Below are 22,912 nucleotides of genomic sequence, written 5' to 3' on the forward strand. Positions count from 1 at the left end.
GGGCTGGTGGGCTTTTATTCCCCTGGTGCTTTGGGAAGGGGGATGATGAGCAGTTGTTGGGACGTTCCACTTCCCACCACGTGGAGAGGCAGCAGGACAGGAGCTGTTGGAGTCAGTGGCACCATGAGGAAGGGACACAGCCAACAGAGGTGTCCCAGCCTCTGCAAAAGCCAAAGCTGACCTTTCCTTGCTTTCTCCTCCCAATGCAGTGCTATCTCTCTGATGCCGATTTTCACGATATCTTTGGGAAGTCCAAGGATGAGTTCTACCAGATGCCCAAATGGAAGCAGCAGAATGAGAAGAAGCAATGTGGACTCTTCTGAGACCGCAGGGTCCATCTGGCATCTGGTGACTCTGGGACCAACCCTCGCTCTCTTAGGAGCTACAGGAAAGTTCCACAGAACTACAGAACAGCTCAATGAACCCAACCCAACATCTCAATCAGGCCAAGCTCCATCACAGTTATTCCAGCAGTCACTGTTCAGGGGATGGCTTCTTTCTCCCTGAAAACCCTGAACCTAAGGAGGCACGAAAATCCCTTCTGCAGGAATGACTTTGCAGGTTTTTTTGCCTCTTCAACCCTTTATTGCTGGTAGCCATGAAGACAAGCGTGTGTCACACAACCATATTGTAGCCTCTCCTTCCTCTCCCTTTTGCAAATTTCCATGTGCACAAGGTCATGATCTTCCTTTATTTGTAGAAGTTTAAAATTATGCAAGACAAAGGCCACTTGCAGCTGCTGTGTAAATTCTGGTTGGGGAGAGGAGGTGGAAGCCCTAAGAGGAGAGAGGGGGAGCCCTGAGGTCAGGAAAAAAGGTGATGGAGCAGCCAGATGGGTGATGGGGCAGCCCACAGAGTGACACCAGCCAGTTCTGCCCCTTCTCACCTTGCAGAAAAACTACTCGCCAAAGAACAGCAAGAATCAGTTGTAGACTGACGTGCACACCCCAGTGCAGGTAAAACAAATGGAAAACAATTGGAAAAAAAATATATTTAGAGTATATTTATCAGCTGATCTATTTCAAGAGGATGATGAGATTTAGGGCTAGACACAGCTGTTGATTTTGACTGCCAGACAAGACTCTGACTATTTTTCTCTCGTTCAGACAGCATCACCAATCTCACCCAGGCCCACATGCACAACTGGATGCCGGTGATTGTATGAGTCCACCTGCCTGCAGACCAGGAGGGTTTTGGGTACGACCTGAGGCAGAGTGTGTCCCACTGAGGGTTTTTGTCAGGGCTCCATCCCTGTGATGTCCATTGGGCTGAGAGTGCCCATTCCATTGCGAGCTCAGTCTGATTGGGGAGGGCAGGGGGAAATGTGAGTTATCAGTGATTAAGGGATACAACTGTAAACAAAAGGAGAAACACATATGTTTAAAAACTCAGAAGATGTGGTTTTGCAGCTTTACTCTATTTCCAGCCCTATCAGTGATTTCAAATACACAGCCAGCAGCAGCACTGTAAGTGTCCTTGATCAGCCTGTGGGGTAGGGTGGGAGCATAGAAAAGTTCTGCAGGGCCACAGATCCTTCAAACACTTTGTCTTTCATGGGATTTGGGATTTTTTTGAAAAGAACAAACTGAGAATCATAGAATCATAGAATCAAAGAATCATAGAACAGTTTGGGTTGGAAGGGACCTCCAAAGCCCATCCAGTGCCACCCCTGCCGTGAGCAGGGACATCTGCACCAGCTCAGGTTGCTCAGAGCCTCGTCCAGCCTGGCCTGGGATGTCTCCAGGGATGGGGCATCCACCACCTCTCTGGCCAACCTGGGCCAGTGGTTTACCACCCTCAGTGTAAAAAGTTTCTTACTCGTGTCTGTCCTGAATCTCCCCTCTTTTAGTTTAAAACCATCACCCTTTATCTTATCACAACAGGCCCTGTTAGAAAGTCCGTCTCCATCTTTCTTACAGGCCCCTTTTAGGTACAGAAAGGCCGCAATAGGGTCTCTTCCCAAACACCACATAGCCAGGACCATTTGTCTCCCTGTTCCCACATACCCTGCTCCTGAAGCCCCCCGGTTGCACATGGTGGGTACTTGGCCATTGAGCAGGTGGCCTGACTGCCCACCTCTGCTGCAGGGATGTGGGGATGGAGCTGAGGAGCTGCAGGCAGCTGATGGTTGAGGAGTGAAAAGCCCTCATACAACACCAAGGACCATGCAGTAGTGGTGAAGTTTCACCATCTGTCTGGGCTGGAGGCAGGGACCTCCAGGCAGTGGGGTCTTCTGGACAGATCTTTTTGTTTAAGAGTTGGTAGTTACTTCAAATAAGCCCCAACCCCATCATTGCCTCCATGCTCCTGCCACTACTTCGTCCCACTTCTGCTTGAGGGTCCAACCCAGAACCCACTGACACCCTCTTCGTGCAGAATAAGGTAAGAGTCCAGCAGAGACACAAATCAGCCTGATTACCTGCATGATTGCTCCTGTTGTGTTCACGCTGGATATAATCAGTGCACATTATCCCTGTTTCAGCCTCTATTACCACTGCTGGAAGCAATAATATTTGGATCGCCCCGCTGCGGCATGCTCCTGCCAGCTCCCAAATTAACGAATTGCATGTGCTGTTCAATAAAACACAGTGATTCCACCTATCAGCCGTGACTGCAGGTCTAACGAGCATTGTGCAATCAAGTGGAGAGGGGTGGAAATACAGTCGGATTAGGGAGACAAGGATGGTTCCCTACAAGTTGTTTTCATTCCTGCTGCCGCGATGCTTATCGGCTCATGTGAACGGAGTGCTCCTGCCAGGACACGGAAACCAGCATGGGGTTGTACAGATAACAAATCCTCCTGATATTTGGGCCTGTTGGAAACTGCTGCTGCTCTTCTCTTCTCATGGGGAGAGTTGGTCTGACTCATTGCCTGTGATTTCTAAATGAAAGCTTCTCACCCACATCCTACCTTTCATGCCGCTTACTGCTTTTGTTGCAGTGTCTGGTGGGCCATGTCCTGCTTCTGCTGCTCTTTTCACAAGAGGTCTTCCCTAGACTGGGGCTCCAGCACTTCCTAATCTGCTCAGAGATGGGTTCCATTGGTAATGACATGGACCATGTCCCTTCCTTTGGGGAGAGAGGAGACCTTGCAGCGTTGTCAATCGTGCTCTGGTCCATGCCATCTCCATCTCAGATTCTTTCCCACCTGGCTCCAGTAGTTTTCACCCAACTGTACCTATCTGATGAGGGATGTTCTCTCTTCCCATGGATCTTGCCTGCCTTTATTTCAGTGCAAAACAGGCAGAAGAAACCCTGGATTCTTTTGTAGTCCATCTAAGCCCACCCTGACCCTGGATAGTGTGGTCCCTCTGTCCCCACATCTCTTCCTGCTCCCTGTCCTTCACTTCTCAAGTGCTGACCACAGCAGGCAAGTGAGGGCTGGTTTAGATCAATAATCCAACTGAAATCTAATCCTGCAACAGCAAACCCACAAATAATTTGCTCTCAGCCAACTCAGTGAGCTGATCCGACTCACCCCAAAAGAATCACAGAATGGTTGGGGTTGGAAGGGACCTCTGGAGATCATCTAGTCCAAACCACCTGCTAAGGCAGGTTCACCAAGAGCTGGTGCCACCACAGAAGAGGGGGCAGGGATGGCTCTGGTCATGTCTGTGCTCAGGCTACGTGGTACAAGCTCCCTGTGTGGTACAAGGCAGCCCTGGCTATCCTTCATTCATGTTTTTTATCCCGTGGCTCCTTAAAACAAAATGCTCAGAGCATCCTCGGAGCAGGGACTGAGCTCAGGTTGTCCCTGAGCTGGAGTCAAGGATGCTCCAGCCTTGGCCCTCAGATGTGTCTCCTGATACAACCTGCCCCATCCCAGCGGTGAGCTGAGAGCCCGTGTCACTGCAGGACACCCTGTTCTGCCTCAGTGGCCTCTGCCACTCTTGCACTCTTGCAAACGCTGGTTATTAATCTGATACGAGCCTTTGAGTTGTGGATGTAATTCACATTTAATCTGGTGATAGTTTGCAACATCACACAATATTGCAGTGAAGAGGGAAAATCAGTGATGTGTCCAGCAATGATTACTGCAGCATAACAAACTCCAGGTAGGACTAAATAACACCCAGTTTTGCCATGGCCCAAGGATCACTAAATCCAGGCTATTTTGGACTCAAAAATAGGTGAGGGAGTGAGTGGAATGGAATTTGTTTAAAAGGACATTAACCTCTTCGAGTAGCAGCCCATCCTCTCCACTGCCAGGCACGAAAAACCACGGAAAGAACGATATCTATAAGAAATTAAGCAGGTTTATCTCCAACTTCATGTGTGTCGCATTCAAGTAAGACAAAGAGGCAAATAGTGACAAGTAACTGGACTTTTCCAAATTTTTTTTTTACTTTTAACAGTCTAACATATTGTTAGTAACATAGCTGGCACTTCGAAATATATATTATTTTATTTCAACAATATTTCCTTAACTCTGTAGTTGTACTTGAAGAAAAAACACCTTTTGCCATAAATACTGTGTTGCTGTTCAAACCACTCTGTACTGGGCTACCTTTACAGTGCAACTGGGACCAGGCTAACATTTACAACGGTTTCTACTGCCATTTCCTCTGTGTTAAAAAATTACAGGTTGTTTTTTTTTTTATAAAAACACAAACAAAGGAAGTTTTACTGCATTAAAAAAAAAAGCCCTACTGTCAGTTGAGTGTATTTCCGCTGTCAGGGGCAAAAGACGTTCTCTGAGGTTCCTTTGAGTGGGTCTCACTTTGGGTTAGAGGGAAATCTGCCGTTCGGCAGCTTCTTTCTCTTTCACAGGATGAGAGCGCCAGGCTTTGAATGCAAAGCGACCTGGCTGAGAGCCAGGCACACAGGCAGAGTAGTGTTCGTGTATTTTTTATTATAATACAAAAAGGAAGACGAGTTATATAACATGGGCCTTTGTAGTGCAGCTTTCTCTTTTAATCTGTAACAGATAAGAGGAGAATTGTGTCCCCATTTAAGACTTCATATGGTGAAAGACGTTTGACATCTGAAGTTGCAAGAAGTCACCTGGCACCTGGCCACTGATTTCAGTGGGGGGGTGGATTTTTTTTCTTGCACAGATGTTGGGTTTTCTGTCCAGATGTCTGACCCAACCCAACCCAACCCAAGAGCTGTACTTTGCTAAAAATGAGTCCCTATCCTCTTGCCAAAAGCAGAATTAAAAAAATCACACTAAGTGAAGTGAACTAAAAACACAGCTGGATTGGTCAAACAGGTACAAAAGGGTTAATCTCAACAGCAGCATTAGGATGTTTCCAGCATGCAGAGGGAGAAGGTCAATGGTTATCAGGGGTCCCATGGGGCACCGTATGCTGCTCCAGATAAGGCACTGGGGATTTGATGGGACCCTGATGTTGGCAGACTTCGCACGCTGAATTCCTTCAAGGTCTGTAACGAGCTCCACTGTGCTCTGAAAGAGCTGAGCGGCTAATCGCAGTCCTGGATGTTGATATACACAAAGAGGGTGGAGGAGGAGTACGGGTCTCCATTCTTGGTCAGAAGATGGATGTGACGGTAACCTGGAAGCAGAGACACAGATGGAAAGTGGCCTTTAGTCCAGGTGGAAAAATATTTGTTAACATTTGCCAAGACCCTGCAAAAACATTTCCTTGCCTCTGAGCATTTTGCTCCCAGTACCCCACAGAACAGGTAGGTCTGAGATGATGACTTTGAGCATTGGTAATGTATCGTGCCCAAGGCCACTGGTGACAAGGGCATCCCTTCCCCTTGTTAGCAGCTGCCCAACAAACCATTTATCATCTTGCTCATCTTGGACCTGTTCTGACCCGAAGTGTGATGGGTCTGGACCTCTCATCTAGGACACTGGAGCTTCCCAGAGGGCTCAGTGGTTGTGAGGAACAAGTCATAGGGCCTTACCTTGCTTCAGACTAGTGAAGGGAAGGGTGTACTGCCCGATGAAGTCGTTCTTGGTAGACATGTCAAAGTCTTCCACCACAAACCGAACCAGGGCAAGTGCAGGGATCTCTATGTCAAATGTAAACTCTTCATCCCATTTTGGGTTAAAGCCTGGGCAACATAGACAAAGATGGAGGTCAGAGCTGCTCACCAACAAGGAAGGAAGGGAGAGATGCTCGCAAGCAAGGATGGAGGTCAGAAATGTTGGCAGATAAGGGCAGAGGTGCGAGATGTTTGCGAATGGATGGAGACTTTGACTGACTGACAACCTAATCTGACCCAGACCCAAGGCCTCAGGAGGTGCCAAAACCATTGTTCCCAGCTTTGACACTGGTTTGCTACCTGGTGTTAATAAGCCCTTCAGCTTAGGCTGCTCACTGCAGGCCTCAGCACCACACTCCCAGAAGACAATGAGGAGTAAGAAGGAGGTCAACTGTTCTGCTCCACAGGCTCTTTGGTTGCCGTTGGACCTGCTGCAAATTTTTACAGCCCTAAATCAAGGGGAAGCAGAGAGAAGAGCTGTGCCTTTGTGTTGTGACAGCCTTCTGGGGCCTCCAGCCTCACTGAGTGCTCGAGGCACACCCATCCATCACTACTCTGTGCCTCAGTTTCCCTGTCTGCGAGAAATGTTAATGAGGAGTGTCTGATTACAAAAAACATCACCAAGTCTGTGGAAAACATGTTTTATGTCTCCCTGGGCAGTCTCTGAGAAAGCCGGACTAACCTCACTTCTATTATGGATAAGGATCTTGTGATCCGAACTTACAAAGCAAACTAAACTGTGACTGTCACATCAGATGAGAGATGCAGAGCAAACTCAGTGCTCTCTCTCCAGGTCATGGCGGGTGCCCTCTGCAGTTTCAATAACCACTCCCCAGAAACAAACAGGAGGAGAGAACATCCTGTTTGAAACCTGCTGCCATCGGCCCAGCCTGTGCCCAAGGACAGAACAAGTTCAGCTTAAGCCTTCTGGTCATGGAGGGTTTGTGGACGATTCGGCAGGAGGCAGAGATCTGTCAGCTGGCCCTGAAGGTGCTGAGATAGGCCTGTGGATAATGCCATCATGAAACATCTGTGTTGGGTTGGTGCACATTATTTCAATTTTCATAGGTTTAAATTAACTGAACTGTTCAAGTAAGGCACATCTGCTCCTGACCCTGCTTCGGCCTTGCAGAAAAAAAACCCCACAGTGATGTTGATCCCATGGGAGAAGTAATAATGAAATCTGAGGGAAACCCACCAGCCCTAGGACGGTAGGTTTCACTGTAGCATTATCTGGAGGGGGATTTTCAAACCATCTCAGAGCCATAGTGAGATGCTCAGAGCTGATGAGCCGGCAGGTTCGCACAGCCTCTCGAGCTCCACGGCTGCACCCCGGGACCTGATCTGTGCCCATATCTCCTGCTTCAGTCCCACCAACATCAAACTGGGTGAGCTGCTGAAGCATGGCCACATATCTGAAACCTCAGCCCACGAAATGTAAACCCCTGTCTGCAGCTGCCCCTTTCCAGCACTGATGTTTTCATGGTTTGATTCACTTTCTATTGGGCAACATTCCCTCCAGCATCCCCCCAGTGTCCCTCCATCCAGTCAAGGGCTGGGTGTGCTGAGGAGCCCTGAGGAACAGGCCTGGCAGGTCTGAAACCTTCCCTACACAGCTTTCACTCGAGGCATTGTAAAAATCATTCTACGTGACAGAAAGGGCCGTGAGCTTTAGGAGCCAGGCCAGATTTACTCAAACAGGAAAGAGGAAAAAGGAAACATTAGCAGGGAGGGAAAAATGCACTGGCTTTCTACTACTTGGCTCTTACTCCACACAGAAAAATCAGAGTGGGGGGGTGTGTGTGTTTGTACACACATATTATACATGTGCGTTTGTCAGCAGGAGGATGACGGTTGATTTTTTAGACTCCTACTGCCTCATTACAACCACAGGAGAGAGGGCTGAACTTGCCCTCTAGGATCTCTGAAGGCCACAGTGTTCAGGCCTTCACTGTATGGTGGAAAGTCGCAGTCATGTTTGATGAGAAATGGCGCACGGGCAGGTGAAATGTCTGCGAGATCTCTGAGGTCAGTGCTGGGTAAGGCTTGAGCCCACCTTTTTGGAGATGGGGGCTTATGGCTTTCACCCCTCACCTGTCACATTGTGTGTTAATTTAGCATCAGTGCCACTTCGGCCAAGAGGACAAGCAGATCACAGAATCATAAAATCATTTTGGTTGGAAAAGACCCTCAAGATCATTTCCAACCATTAACCCAACACTGGTACTAAACCATGTCCCTAAGAACCTCATCTATATGTCTTTTAAACCCCTCCAGGGATGGTGACTTCACCACTTCTCTGGGCAGCCTGTTCCAAAGCCTGACAACCCTTTCTATGAAGAAATGTTTACTAATATCCCATTTGAACCTTCCCTGGTGCAACTTGAGGCCATTTCCTCTTGTCCAATCGTGAGGAGGCTCCGAGCTACAGAAGATATTCTCCTTTTGTACAGACTATGTTTCACATGAGAAGAGGCTGAGAGGTGGAGTTATTCAACCTAGAGAAGGCTAAGGGCATTACTATTGCCATCCTCCACTACCTCCTTACAGAGAATATGCAGCCAGGTTCTTCTTACAGGTGCACTACAAAACCATGATGTATAATGGACACAACCTGCAACAGGGGGATTTCTGGTTAAGAATAGGGATATCTTATTTTATCATGAGCTCAGTAAGAGACTGGAACACTCGAGAGAGCCCAGGTAGCCTGGGGAATCTGAATATCTTTTGAGATATTTATAATTTATCTGGGTAATATCCTGAGTAACTTGAGTTAATTTTGAGGTTGGCCCTGCTTTGGGCAGGGACTGGAACAGACACCTCCAAAGTCTCTTGCAGCCTCAATCTTTTGTGAGTTTGTGACACTTCTGAGATAAAATCAGCCCCACAAGACGCCTTCTCTTAGAAGATCTTGGTGGGATCTCAGATCAAGTCCAACTGCATGGAGGAAAAGAGCACCTCCAAAGCTTTAGGCTTTGCAGATTTGGCAGCCAGCCTCAAAGAAACTCTTATGGCTGATGATGCTTTGCAGGGAATTTCTTTCTCCAAGAAGACACGAAAGAACCCCTGAAAGTAATTGTCCATTGGGACATCTATCTGTGGGGCTAGCTCATGCCACCACCAGTCTATAACCAGAGCCCCTGCACTGAAGTAGGCCAAGAACATCTCATGTATCTGCATAATATGGGCAGGCTTGGGAGCACCTGGGCAGGTCTGGTTGAAGGGCAGCAGTCTGGGCAAGGAAAACTCTGCTATGTGAAGCCACAGGGTTACTGCCCCAGGGGAGCAAAGCATGGAAGAAATCCCCTTACCATTGTTTTCAATGACTTTGGTCTGCTTCTTGTTGTTATCCTGTTGGACACCGTGGATCTCTATCGTTACCTTAGGATCAACGATGGAGTTTTTGCTTTTGTTCACCTTGGGCAGCTGCTGACCAGAGATGATCTGTGGAGGAAACAGAGGAAGAGGTCAGGACATCATTAGGAGGTGAGGGAGGCTCCCTGGTAAACATCCTTCTCCATCTCCAGGAGCATAGAACCTGCTGTGACAAGCTGGTGCTGGTCTTTCAGAACCAGCGTTGTGACATCCTTCAGGGGGAAGCGGTCATGAGCCAAAGCACCTAATGAACATTGCTCAAGCCCAGCCAGCTGGCAGGGGACAGGCAACTTTTCTAACTGTCCCCACAATGATTTGATGATACTTGGAAACAACAGTGGTGACTGTTGACTGCATGTCTGCCTCCGTGTTTCTCTAATGACGGTGAATATTGTCATCAACCTCTCCTATGGCCAAACATTAAACATGTAAGTCCCTGGAGGATGAGAGCCCATGCAGGACTGAAGCAAAGACCCCAGTGGTGGAAAATAAGTAGGGTTAGGACAACATTGCCCAGGCGGGACCAGGAGAAGGTACAACCTACATGCCTCCCCCCTGAAGGTGGGTGCTACTGAGACATTTTTCCAATGTCTATTCTTACTTTAAGTAGAAGCTTCTTCTTTGTCCCCCATGTTCCTTCTGTGATGGATTTTGGATTGAATTTGGTTTGCTCATCCCGGAGGAATTCCGGCTTTAAGACATACCCAGAAAACCCATTGTCCTGGAACCGACCCTGGTAGACATCCATTTCTGTGCCTGCTGTCTGGAAATTTAGGGCAACTGCAACATAAATAAATAAATTCAGTCACTTTCAGATACATCAATGGGAGTCTTTTTATACTAATTATGTTCACATGAAATTGCATTTATTGGACACAAGCACTAACGCTTTGAAGAACAGTAATAAACTGTGACCCTCACAATCTGCTACCGCTGAGGATTTCTTGCATTCGGAGGTGTTAGAGACGGGAGGAGCCACTACAGCCAACTCGGTTGTCCTCCTGTCTGCCACAGAGTCAAAAAGTGTCCTGCATTGAATTTCTGTCACCTGGCCAGGCAACTGTGCCTTTTAGATAAACCTATTTGTTTCTATGCTGAAGGAGTTATCTCCTGCATGGAAGCCAGCAAATCCTTCTGAGATTGCTTCTGAGCTACACATCCTCATTGGAAAACCTCTTGTCCACAACTGGGACATCTCCGACATGCAGCATCACCAACAGAGCCAAGATGCCATCAGCAGCTTGCCCACTTATCACTGCACTGGGTTTCCTGGATGAAAGCTACAACGTAATTCAATTAACAGGCTCTGGGACACTTGTTTTCATCAAATCTCTGGTTATCAATATACCATCAGGGTCTCAACACCCTGGAAGCAGGTATGATGTGGTGCTTTGACTACAAGGAACAGCTCAGGTCATGGCTTGGCTGTTGTGGTCATGGCCTTACTCTAGGGCTCAAGAGGTCTGAGTTTGATTTCCATCTCTGCCAGAGAGGTTCAGCACGCTTTTCAGTAAGTGACTGTAACTCCTGGCTCTCTCTTCCTCTGTTAAATGGTGATAACTCTGCTTCCAGTGAAATTGCAGGAACGTGCAGAGATGCCAGGAAAGGCTCTCCTGATGGTTTTGAGGTGGGCCAGAAAATAGTCTATGCAAAGTCATTGAGCGTAACCTGAAGAGCTGATCTCTCCCAGTGACCACTGAGCCTCTTTGCCTGCACCTGTCTTGAGATCACACATCTACCTCAACTGAAGCCTCTCCACAGCCTAGTCATGGGCGACCCAGCCAGACTGACCCTCTCCAACATCCCAGTTGCACCCACCGATCTGGCAGCCGACGTTCCATAAGTCGATGGGGTTGTAGTTGGAAGAATCTGTCCTCCAGCCTGCAGGGTAGATCCGGCTCAGGTGCCTGATGTTGTGATGAATAAAACTGGTTCCTGCAGAAAAAAAAAAAAAAAAAAAGAAAAAGAAGAAAATGGCGCTTTCATCAGTGATGGGGGCTGATCTACCTTTTCTTGATGTTGCTGTATATACTGTTCCTCTGTCTAGCAAGTCTGGCTGAATGTGAACTACCCATATAAAATGCCCTTCTTGGTACCAGCCTCTATGATATTGTTATTCCCATTGTTTCTCAGTGACATGCATGGCCAAACAATCAAAACCCATATCTTTCAGGATGCCTCTTCCTCATGCTCAACCCCCACTAGCTGTCCCTTTATGGGGGACTGGGACAGAGTGTGGCCTTTTGCCAGGGCATAACATACTTACCAGCCTCCTGGGCCAGTTTCAGAGCTTTGCTCTCTGTGAACGATGACATCTCGTAGAAAGGCCGAGGATGGCTGGGGTCCTCAAAGCCATTGAAATGGATGCTCTTGCAGTAGACAACTGTGTCTGACAGCTCCTTGGCCAGCTTCAAGGTGTCACTCTAAAAGCAAGAGAGGAAGAGGTTTGTGGGGAGTTTCTGCAGTCATACTCAAAAGTAATTGTCATGTTTTGTCTAGGACCCCTGAGGCTTCTATTCTCCACCATCTTCAGATGAAAATAATGCAAACTATCAACACTCAGTGGCACCTCTGTGCAGAGAGAAGGTGGAAAAGGGACAGGCTGCCCTTGCCATGTCCCTTGCCCTGCATGCAGAGTGCTAATCCCTCCTCTCAGAGCATCACTGCCCTTTCAGGCCCATCCAATGATATCATAGAATCATAGAACATTTTGGGTTGGAAGAGACATTCAAAATTCATCTAGCCCAAGCCCCCTGCAATGAGCAGGGTCATCTTCAACTAGATCAGGTTGCTCAAAGTCCTGACCTCCCAAGTGTTACTACCAAGAATATTTCACTTCATCTTGCCCATCCCTCCATCTGCATTTATTTGCATGTTATTATGTGAATGAGTATTTCAGCTCTGCTGTCACAGCTCACAAGTGACTACGGCTACAAACACAGGAACAACCCAAACCGCCTGTGTTGGTGAGCTAAGAGAGGATTTCACACAATAGATGCTTTGGTGTCCCAGCATCCTTGTTGCATGATGCTCTCCAGATGGACTCTCTTTGCTGGTGGGATACCCTTTCTGCTGCCTTCTGCATGATCACTTGTATTTCAACATCAGTGGCTTCCTCCAGTTGCTAAACTTTACAACTGAGTCTTAGCAATGAGTTTTCCACACTGTTCTGGTGCCAAGCATGCAAAATGGAAAATAAGGGGAAGGAAATGATCCTTTGGCCTCCACAGACCTTGAGCTTTTTTCTCTTGAGCTAGGAAGTTCTCATAATGTAGATGCCTCCTACTCCACAGCCACATTCGTTAGTGTGAGGGTGAAGTGAAAGCCACCAGCTCCCATCAGAGGCAAGGAAAGAAAACGACAGACTTCAAAATTATATGTATTATTGACTACACCTCAGAGAAATAAATAGGATGCTCAAAGAGTGAGCAAATCAGCAAATCCTTCCCTGCCTCCTCTGGGTCAAAAAAACATGACCAATGAGGCTGCAGGTGTGTCCCAAAACATGACCAGAAAAGCACCAGCCTCTGGTAAGAAACAAATTCATGATGGTCACATGACAAATATATGTCTGGAAATCAGACAGAGATGGATTGAGCATGTGCCCTTCCATTGCTTCCATAAATACCACATGGCCTGTCCCAGCTGCAGGCTCCTCCAGCCTTGTTTTAAGGAAAGAAAACAACCTTCATGCTTGGCTCTGCAAGATCTCTGTGACCAGGATCCTTAGCTCCAGTGATTTCAACAATTCACCCTTCCCTATCCACAGCTGAAAACACACTGGAAACTGTCTTAGCTGGCAACATACTGAAAGAATATTTCAATTGCTTTTTCTTTTTTTGGCTTGGTACAAAGCCCACCTAGAAAGTGGTTTGCCAGCACGAGTCATGGGATAGGCTAACAAGACAGGATTTCCCAGTGCAGAACTTTGAAGCCTTCTGAAATAGGCAACGATCTAGTTTATAGTTTTTCTGCTTCTCCAGGACTGCCCCTTTTCCGGACTCAGTTGCTGCTTTTACTTACCTTCCCCTTCTGTTGTATCTCAGTCTTTACAGATTCATCTTCCATTTCAGCAGCTTCATCTTCATCAGAGACATCCTCAGCCTCCAGGTTGTTGTTCCCATTTGTTCCAGTGGGGTCCTCCTGCCTGCTCAACTTCTTGCCTTTCACAAGGATCTTCCCTTTCAGTTGCTGCACAAGCAAAAGTGGACAAAATAGACGGTGATTAGAAAATATTCTGGCCTGCCCTGAAGGAGCAAGGATATAACAGCTCCTCAGCTGCAACCAGGGCCAGGGCCTTTTGGAGTTGCATCAATTGTTATCCATAGGTACAAGCAAAACTAAATCCGTTTTTCCACTGAGGCCTTTATCTGCCTCTGAGGCTACAAGCCATGAGTTTGAAAACCCCAGATAGCCCATGGCCTTCCCTCTGATACAGAGCTGTCCATCCTCTCAACTAGACAATTTAAACTGTTGTGCTGCTAGAGGCAACACAAATATACTATTTTTTTTCAAAATTGAATGTGGTTCAGCAACCAAGGCCAAGCCTGAGGGTCATGGCTCATGGGAGCTATACACAGCACTGTTTCTGCCCTTCTGTGTGGGCCTTTAATTTAATCTACCCTATTCTCTGCAATTTATGGTTATAAACACACACACAGCTTGGAAATGGTATGAGATCCATGGAGGGACGGAGGCAGTGTGGCCATTTTCTCCACTAGACATTTTAATGGGGAGAGAGGTCCATTAATTTCTGGACAGGTGCTTAATGCGTAGCAGACATGAGATTTTAATATTAAGGGATCTTGCAGGTGAAACTGTAAGGTGCTGATAGCATAAGGAAGAGTTCTCAGATCCTTCCCAAAGACATCTCCTCTTCCGAAAAGAGCTCCTGCTGTGGCTGCTACCACGGTACCACACTAATAACCAGCTGCACAGAATCGTAGAATCATTTTGGTTGGAAGAGATCCTTAAGATCATCAAGTCCAACCATTAACCCAACACTGACACTAAACCATGTCCCTAAGAACCTCGTCTACACGCCTTTTAAACCCCTCCAGGGATGGTGACTCCACCACTGCCCTGGGCAGCCTGTTCCAATGCCTGACAACCCTTTCTGTGAAGAAATGTTTCCTAATATCCAATCTGAACCTCTCCTGGCACAACTTGAGGTCATTTCTGCTTGTCCTGTCACTTGCTACTCAGGAAAAGAGACCAACCCCCTCCGTGCTCCAAGCTCCTTTCAGGCAGTTCAGAGATCAGAAGGTCTCCCCTCAGCTCCTGTTCTCCAGCTGAACCCCCAGCTCCCTCAGCCGCTCCCATCACACTTGTGCTCCAGCCCCTTCCCCAGCTCCGTTCCCTTCTCTCAACTCGCTCCAGCACCTCAAGGGCTTTCTTGTCATGAGGGGCCCAAAACTGACCCCAGAATTCGAGGTGCGGCCTCACTAGTGACCGGTACAGGGGACGGTCACTGCCCTGGTCCTGCTGGCCACGCTATTTCTGATACAACCCAGGACGTGCCAGTGTTAACACAGTTGGCTGCAGAGCTAATCCAAGGAGACATTTCATGTGCCAAATCAACCTCCAGCTTCTTTCGAAGCCCACATAAAACCCTCAGGTGAAGGAACACAACAACAGCACGTGGTTGCTCGCAGTCCACCATACTAGTGATGTATCTCTTGTGCAAGACCTGACTGTGGGAGGAAGGCTGGACCCAAACCAGGCAGCAGCGATGTTGGCAGCAAGGAGCAGTTCTGAGAAGCGTGACTGCCTGGGTGCAACCTGCAGGTGAGCAGGTTATGCCTCAAAATCAGTTAATTCAGCCCAGGAGACACCCCTAGATCCTGCAGCTTTCGGTGAGGTCAGTGTGAGATTTGCTGCCACGTGGGTGCATTTGGTGCTCCTGACTTTAGAGAGTGCTAGTTATTCCAGAAAAATGCAATCTCAGAGTTACCCAGTACAACTCCTCAGTCTGCATAGCATGTCCCCCCTCTTTCTCAGTGATACCCTGTATTTGTCCTTTCCACAACAGCAAAAGCAATGTTCTCAAATTACAGGACAGTGGAAAATCAAGGATATTGTATAAAGCAACACAGGCATTTTCAAAGAACACTATTCCCTCTTTGTGGCTGCAAGTAAATTGCATCACGTCTTTACAGAGCCCAGCTAAGTTGTGGATGAAGCTTGTTTTCAGCTGAAATCAGACACTGGCACTCGAGGCAGCAGCCAAGAGCATATTTCTTCAGCTACCACAAATTATCTGTTTACACTGGGGCACTTTCCCTGTCACTCAAAAGCTGCACAAAGGCTGCTGGGAGGAAGGTACCAGTCACTGGGAATAAAAGACTCAAAGGAGCAGTTGGAGTGTAGTGGTGTCTCCCTCCCCATGCCCAGACCATCCTATTCCTCCCACCCCTCAGCCTTCTTCCAGGCAGAGCTGTGACCTGCTTCTTCACATCCATGGTTGTGAGATGTGTCAGCTCATCTTCAGAGCCTCACTTCAGTCTGCTACTCGCACGTCTCTAACCACCCTCCCTCCCTCCCTCCCTCCACATCCAGCTCTTCCCTGTCCTTCCACAACACCCACTGGTAGAAGGTGAAATCCAGCTCTGTCAACACTTTAGCTGGACAAGCCTGGAGGGATTGCACTGAGGACACGGAGAGGGGAGAAGACAAGTCTCTCTTGTCCTTCACAGGCTGCAGAAAGCATCCTGCTATATAATATATTCTTTTCTGCCTCTGCTTTCTAACGTCCCAGAAGAAACCTTACCACCTCAGCTCATAGCTCAACAGCAGAGAAATAGGGATAAGGTATTTGGGGCAGGTTGCTTAATTCCTAATTACCAGTAGGGCTACTAGCCCTTTTTAAGCTTGCCCAGTTCAGGACAGCTTGTCCAGCAAGTGGGAGGTATAATTTCTGGCACAGACCCATCCTAGATGGCTAAAGAACATCAGCAGCAAAGGCAAAGCAATGCAGGCTCCACCTCCTCTGCTCACCACAGCCCATACCACTGCTACCAGTGGGTCTTCACTGCTGCTTTTATCCCGTCTAGACTGCAATTACTCTGGGAAACCTTGAATTTGCTGCAGATGTTCCCCATAGGCATAGGGGCACTGGTCAGCCCAGACTGTGTCATATGGGACACTCCACAGGACAATTACAGTGGTCTCCTTTGGCCTTGAAATCTAAGAGGTTGGCTCCCATCTGGAGTCCTGTTGCAGAGGTTTAGCATCCCCTTGTGCAGGTGACATCCACCATGCCTACAAGAAAGAGCAGTCCATGCGCCACCTGATTTCAGAGGAGATGCATTAGCTTATTGGTCCACAACGAGGGGCGAGATTCACCTCAAACCAGAGCATTTCCAACTCCATTTTCTGCAGAAAGTGCCATTCTATAGTAGCATTGCACTGAATCCACCCTGCAGAAGCTGCCAATCGCAAACATTGTCTTCCTTCATTTAATATAGAATCATAGAATCATGCCGGTTGGAATGGACCATCAAGATCATAGAGTCCAACCATAACCTAACTCTAGCACTAAACCATATAGTATACGGGTATTAGGAAGCCAAGTCATAAATTTGAGTGCTTATCTTCTCTAGCAAGGTTTTAAATAAGGTGAGACACACAGACACAAACACACGCATGCACTTGTTCCATTTCTCTTGGGTCCACTTCACGTGATATTAAGTATTTTTAGCCTGTGGCAAAAGACACTCAGTCCATCAGTTCAGCTCTGTTGAGCAGATCCCTTGCTTAGGAAGAAGAATTAGCTGAAATATTCAATAACAATTCTCCAAGTAGACCATAAAGCTATTCCAACCGCCTGCGACAAGCCCTAGGTTGAATACAACCTAAGAAAATGCGAAAGGCTACAAGGACACTGGACTCTACTGAGAATATAAAGTGGACTGGAATAGATGTAACTCTTTCCCTTCCTCATATGCCCTGTAAATTGAATTGCCTTAGTTCTCCACAAATGGAGCTCCCCTGCTCTCCCACCTTTTCTGCTGCATGTTGAACAAGCTCAGCTCTGCCAATGGAATGGTTCTGACATATGGATTTGCTTCCTTTGGGAGTCCGTGAATTGGGACGTGGCAACCAAGAGCACTGTTGATTTTATCAGGAGTAAAGCTGTAAAGAGCAGAGGATTTTAAAAGATCTGCATACACATGTTTATCCTACCTGAAAGTTTCTTGCTTCTGTCAGGAACCTGAAAGCTGTGACAAAGTCTGACTTCCAGTTTTCGCCTCAGTGGAAGATTTGTAAAGTGATCCACCTCATCAAACTTTCCATGCCTTCAACACCTCCTTTAGAGTCAACAGAGAGAACTAAACACTCCCGGGGTGTGATTTTTCTTGTCTATTTAGACAAACACGACGAGGTGGAGCACACATCCAGCTCCCTTGTTTGTATTAACTACTTCTCAAAAGGAGCCCAAAGTGAAGTGCTCACCCACACAGATATACAACCACCTTACATCCTGCTCTCTGGATGAAGATACCCATCTGCCCAGGTTTCTGAGAAGCTGTGAGGATTAACATGTTCACATTCACAAGGAAATGTGCAGGCCAGATAAACTAATTGATATCACATCTCCATCTGTGTGTGACTTTCCGCCTGATTGTAAACTGAAGTGTTGCAGGGCTTAACAATGAGTGGCACCAGAGGATGAAGAGGGTCTCCAGAAATGGGGAAAAAACACATTATCAAAGGAGGTTTTGAGAGACTGAGGGAAACTGAGCTCAAGAACTTCAGCTAGGAAGATGCACTGCAGACAAGGCTGACACACACTGGGCTAACCTTGGAGAAAGGCACAAACGTGGAGTTAGGCATAAGGCAGAGGAACTTGAAGATGCTTTCAAACTGAGTGTATGATGGAAGTGGTTGAGGCACCATCCCTGGAGGTGTTTAAAAGACACGTAGATGAGCTTCTTAGGGACACAGTTTAGAGGTGGACTTGGCAGTGTTAGGCTAACAGTTGGACTAGATGATCTTAAAGGTCTTTTCCAACAAAAACAGTTCTATGATTCTATGCAAAGGAAACCCTCCTGGGCAGATGGCTCCCAAGGTCCACTGCTGACTTAGAAATCCATGACTGAACCTAGTCTGGACTTAGCTGAGACAAATCTAGAGGCGTTCACTGCCTTGCCATGAGCACAGGGCAGAGCACATCAGCCACCCTGCTACTTGGATGAGTTGTGCTGAGCCCTGCCACCACTATTCTGGAAGTGGTTCCTGAGCCGCATGGCTCAAGATTATGTCAAATAGGGGGACTGGACACGACAATGGCTGGGACTGATGGGACAGCTGGTGGGACAGTGGAGGTGTGGGATGGCAGAGGCCACTGCAGTAGGGGTCCCTACTGGGGGGCTCATGGTCTTAAGGGACACCTACCAAGACAGGTCTGTTAAACCAAAAGCCACTGTCATTGTGAACAAGCGAGCCCAGTAACAAAGAGCTGAAGGGGTGTCAGATATGTTTGATGCACCAAAGAGTTACATGCACTGTTGGCAGCTGGTTTAGTCTTGTTCCAGCGCTGGGTTTTTGCAGCATTTCTATCTGGGATGCAGGGAGATGAAGAAGGAGCCCTGGCAGATCAGGGATGGGGCAACAAGCACCCAGCAGCAGAGATTGGAGCAGCTTTTCCCTACAACCCTGGCACTGCCTGGAGCTTTTGTGTGGCTTTTGGCCTTTCATTCTATAGGCCTTTAATTTACTATTGGGACCTAAAAACAGCAGCTTGAGGGAGATATTTAGATGCTCTGTGTAGTCCAACACTGTTCCTGGATAGAGCTTAATAAATCAGATGCTTGCCCTGGGCTGTGGTATGAATCGTTAGCGTGAATCCAAACTGTGTTGATCTTCTTTTAATTACTGACTGCCCTGCTAACACAATCTGCAGCAATTCTTCGCCTGTTTTCATTTACTGCCTTTCAGCTCTCTTCCCAGTGACAGATCCCACCCTTTTCCTAACACAAAAAATAGTACGTCATCCCGGGTTTCCCCACGCCAGCTTCACAAGGAAGTGGAAAATCCAAGAAGTTCCTGCTTTGTTTTGTTTGGTTGGTTTGTTTTTCTTTTTCTTTTTCTTTTTTGTTTGGTTTGGTTTTTTGGTTTTGTTCTTTTTTCCTCAATGTTTCACCTCCAATGTATTTTCCACCAAAAAAATCAGCAGTTCAGCCCTTCGCACTCTCTTAGTTCACATAGCAGGAAGGCAGAGGAAAAAAAGATCTTTTAGTTGTGTTACATTGGCATTTTTTCTCCCTTTAAACTAAATGGATACAATGGACCATATCAGCCCAAATCCATTCACTAAGGTAGATTCGGGATGTTTTGTTCCAGCTGGGGCCACGTGTCCATCTGGGCAACCAGCGCAGGAGGTTAGAAGAGCACAGGAATGGGAAAAACATCTTTGGGAAGCTGGGATCATTCCCTTACACTCACATCACACATTTCTTTCCCTGGTGTTTCTCCTTTCTGTCTTCATATCATTCCTCTGGTCACAAGGCAGTGTTTTGAAAAGCCATCTGCAGCTTTCCTGACCCTGCACTGGGGATAAATAGCAATCCAGGAGGTGACACTGAAGAATTTGATTTTTCCAACTCAGTAACAACCTGCAGAGACCTGGCTCTGTGCTGGGTATATCCTCACCCTGGGACAGTCACTTCTTAAATGGAGGCACCTCGTCTGTGCCAGTGCAAAGGTCTTGCTGAAGCAGCAGCATTAAAAATTATGATTCATCCTAATTTATTGCACTGGCGCCCGGGAACCAACCCAGAGCAGCTTCCCTCTGTTCTAGGCAATGTATCAAGAGAGGCATGACACTCCCAAACAAAAGGGGAAAGTCAGAAAGGGAAAAGAGAAAAAGGGAGAGGGAGAACAAATATAGAAGATATTTTGGGTGGATCGTTTTCCTCTCCTTTCTCCCCTGCTGACCACCAGATTTATCCCACCCACAAACTCCTTCCAGCACTGGCTAGGCATTCTCATCCAATCTTTGGCAAATGATTTCTTTAGCAAAGAAATGCAATTTAAAGGGAACTGCAGCTATCCACACAAAAGTCTGTTTCTGTAAAGTGCTTAAGAGAAAACAAAGAAAGCACAAACCCCAAGGGTGGAAACAGATGAATGTTTCATCTTGGCTTCAGTTTTGGAAACAACTTTTACTTTTTTTTTTCATATCAAGATTCGATTTCCTATTTCTAATTGTCAGCTGATGATTTCATAGTGAAGGTCCACTGTTGAGGGCTGTATAGCTCCTTCCCCCTACAGGGTCCAAGCTCATCTCCCAGCTTCACAGCTGCCCTGATTCATGGGAATTGAAGAGGCATCTCTGTGCAGCCTCCTGCCTCCCCATGTCCTCCATGGACATCTCCATCCCCACCACCCCAGGCCATTCTCAGTGGGGGGACACTTTGTGCTTGATATAGTTTGGGTGCACTGGTTTTCCCCTTGAGTTTTGAGGGGTGAGCAATCACAGCTGCCCTTCCAACCCTCGTCGTGTCCTAATCAGCAGGCTGGGTCACCACAGTAGAGCACCCAAGGCATTAAAGGAGGAGGGAAGTGTGTGTGACATCCCTCAGCACAGAGCAAAACATCTCACCTACCATGAAATCAGGCAGTGTCCAGTCTTGCTGGATTAAAAACCACTTGTAGTCCCTCCTTGTGGTGCTAATCTTCCCTGCATGTGCAGCAACCTAATAGTGCTTCAGAAGAAGGTCACATTCAGCTTTGGGATGTGGAGAGCAGACACAAGACAGACCATCAGGATTCAGGTTCCCTGGGACAAGCCAGAAAAGCAATCTCCTGATGGGATGAAGGACATTCCCTGATCTCGGTAAATGGACCAGGAAAGTCCTCAGTCCTGCAGGGATGTCTCCTCTGAGACCTTAGACCACGAACAAGGAGCAACAGGGCATTTTGTGCTTGATGTGCACAGGCTGCTTCTAGATACTCCTGTTTCTTATTCCACCACTGCCCACAGACAATCTCTGTTCCTCATCAAGTGCAGTTCCCACTAGTCCTCAGGTATATTATCCACTTTTTGGCACCCAGCAAGAAGACAGATCTCTCTCTTGTCCCACCCTTAGAAGGTAGAAAGTGCTAGAGTGGCCTTGCTTACCTCTGGGGAGGGGAACTGGGATTTGTTTCCATCGAGTGGAGCTACCAAGAGCATGTCCTGCAGGATCGTCGTCATGTGCTGAGCCATGACCTTCTGCTGCTCAACACTGCAGTGGTTCTCCAGGGAGATGATGACAGGGTATGGCGAGGTCTAGAACAAGACAGCAACATACATCATCAGTGAACTCTGCGATTTCACCAGTCTATAGCAATTGATATAAACCTCAGTGCTGTTTTCTCTGGGAATGAGTGCATCAACAGTAGGGTCTAGTATTCTGCTGAAACGGACAAATTTAACTGTAGCTCCTCAGATCTCTGCTGATGCCTTCCAGAGATGATGATCTAATGGACAGGGCACCAGGCTGGGTCAGGATGCCTCCCACGGACTTGCTGGGGCACTTTGATGAGGCTCCCTGTGCCTCCATTCTCCACTTGCACTGTGGATCAGAGTATCTTCCTACCTCAGAGGAAGGGCTGGGAAGGGAGGCTTTGATTTTTGATTTTGCTCAAATCCCCAGGTGACATGAATCCTTCCTCCTCCATTCATACATATGCCTGACCTGGTTTCCTGTGGCCCCCCTAGTCATTTTGTGTGCTGAAGGCATTGTCATTGTCACTGCTTTGTAGTCCCAAAGGAAACTTGATACAAGCTCTCAGGTGCACTAAAAGAAAATAGCAGAAAGCCCAGTAAATCTGGACAGATCTAAGGGGTTTTGAAGGCTGCAGGCCCAGCACTGCCATACAAGACTCCAGACCTGCTCTTTCCTTTTAAAGCAGAGTAGAAGCAGTTCTTTCACATCAGTCCCTCCAAAACACATGCACATGGGTTCCTCTGAACTAGGAACAGACCCTGAGACATCAAAGCCACACAAATCATGGGCTTGTTTGCATTTCCCACCAGGTATGCTCAAAATATCATTGCCGTGGGGTCCAGAATGCAGCTGTGCTGTTATAGATTCAAATGCATCCTCTGAAAGTGCTCTGCCTGTCCAGCAACTCCCAGGAATGGATCACTGCAAAGAGCAGAACATGGATGCCCAGACAGAAGGACACATCTTGTACCCATGAGAAATGCTAAGGTGAAGTCTTCATTGTTTATGCTCTCTGCTGGGTGGGCAGAGACCCACTATCCGTCTTGGATTGTGTAATATGAGAAATCTTAGAGGGTCCCTCGTCCTTACTTTGAAAGCATAGTTCTTGATGGCCTTAATGACATCGCTGAAGAGGATCTTGGAGGTGAGAGTGTAGCCATGATAAATTATGGGCTCTGAGTTAGGGCCATCCCAGCAATCCAGTTCCACGCAGCGGCAGCCTTTGGTGAGGGCTCTGGAAACAAAGAAGGGACCTGGTTGGGTTCTAAACCTTCTGCTCCATCTCAAAACGAGGGTGTAGCGGGCACAGGTATTGCCTGGGAAGGTTGATGGGAAGTTTAGGGAGCAAGGGAGAAAAGAGGAGCTTG

The 22,912-nt window shown here is 47.4% G+C and overlaps 2 protein-coding genes across 3 annotated transcripts in view; one reads left to right on the forward strand and one right to left on the reverse strand.

Annotated features, from left to right (window-relative positions):
- Positions 1-2,941, forward strand: part of VILL (villin like) — a 40,322-nt gene extending 37,381 nt beyond the window's left edge. Inside the window, exon 20 of the mRNA XM_065629253.1 lies at positions 210-2,941. Within this exon, the coding sequence (XP_065485325.1) occupies positions 210-323 (114 nt within the window). The 3' untranslated portion in view covers positions 324-2,941. The remainder of the gene's footprint in view (positions 1-209) is intronic.
- Positions 2,942-3,982: 1,041 nt separating this feature from the next.
- The window catches only part of PLCD1 (phospholipase C delta 1), a 58,257-nt gene continuing 39,327 nt past the window's right edge, over positions 3,983-22,912 (reverse strand). The window contains exons 7-15 of one of the 2 annotated variants that reach the window (XM_065629254.1): positions 22,635-22,779; positions 21,455-21,604; positions 13,354-13,521; positions 11,597-11,753; positions 11,149-11,265; positions 9,932-10,110; positions 9,267-9,399; positions 5,875-6,024; positions 3,983-5,516 (exon numbers count right to left, since the gene is read on the reverse strand). In XM_065629254.1, coding sequence (XP_065485326.1) covers positions 5,425-5,516; positions 5,875-6,024; positions 9,267-9,399; positions 9,932-10,110; positions 11,149-11,265; positions 11,597-11,753; positions 13,354-13,521; positions 21,455-21,604; positions 22,635-22,779 — 1,291 coding nt within the window. In that variant the 3' untranslated portion in view covers positions 3,983-5,424. The remainder of the gene's footprint in view (positions 5,517-5,874; positions 6,025-9,266; positions 9,400-9,931; positions 10,111-11,148; positions 11,266-11,596; positions 11,754-13,353; positions 13,522-21,454; positions 21,605-22,634; positions 22,780-22,912) is intronic. The other variant, XM_065629255.1, reaches the window with a different exon arrangement.

The sequence above is a fragment of the Caloenas nicobarica genome, chromosome 2, assembly GCF_036013445.1.
Source record: "Caloenas nicobarica isolate bCalNic1 chromosome 2, bCalNic1.hap1, whole genome shotgun sequence".
In the NCBI taxonomy this organism is placed as follows: domain Eukaryota; kingdom Metazoa; phylum Chordata; class Aves; order Columbiformes; family Columbidae; genus Caloenas; species Caloenas nicobarica.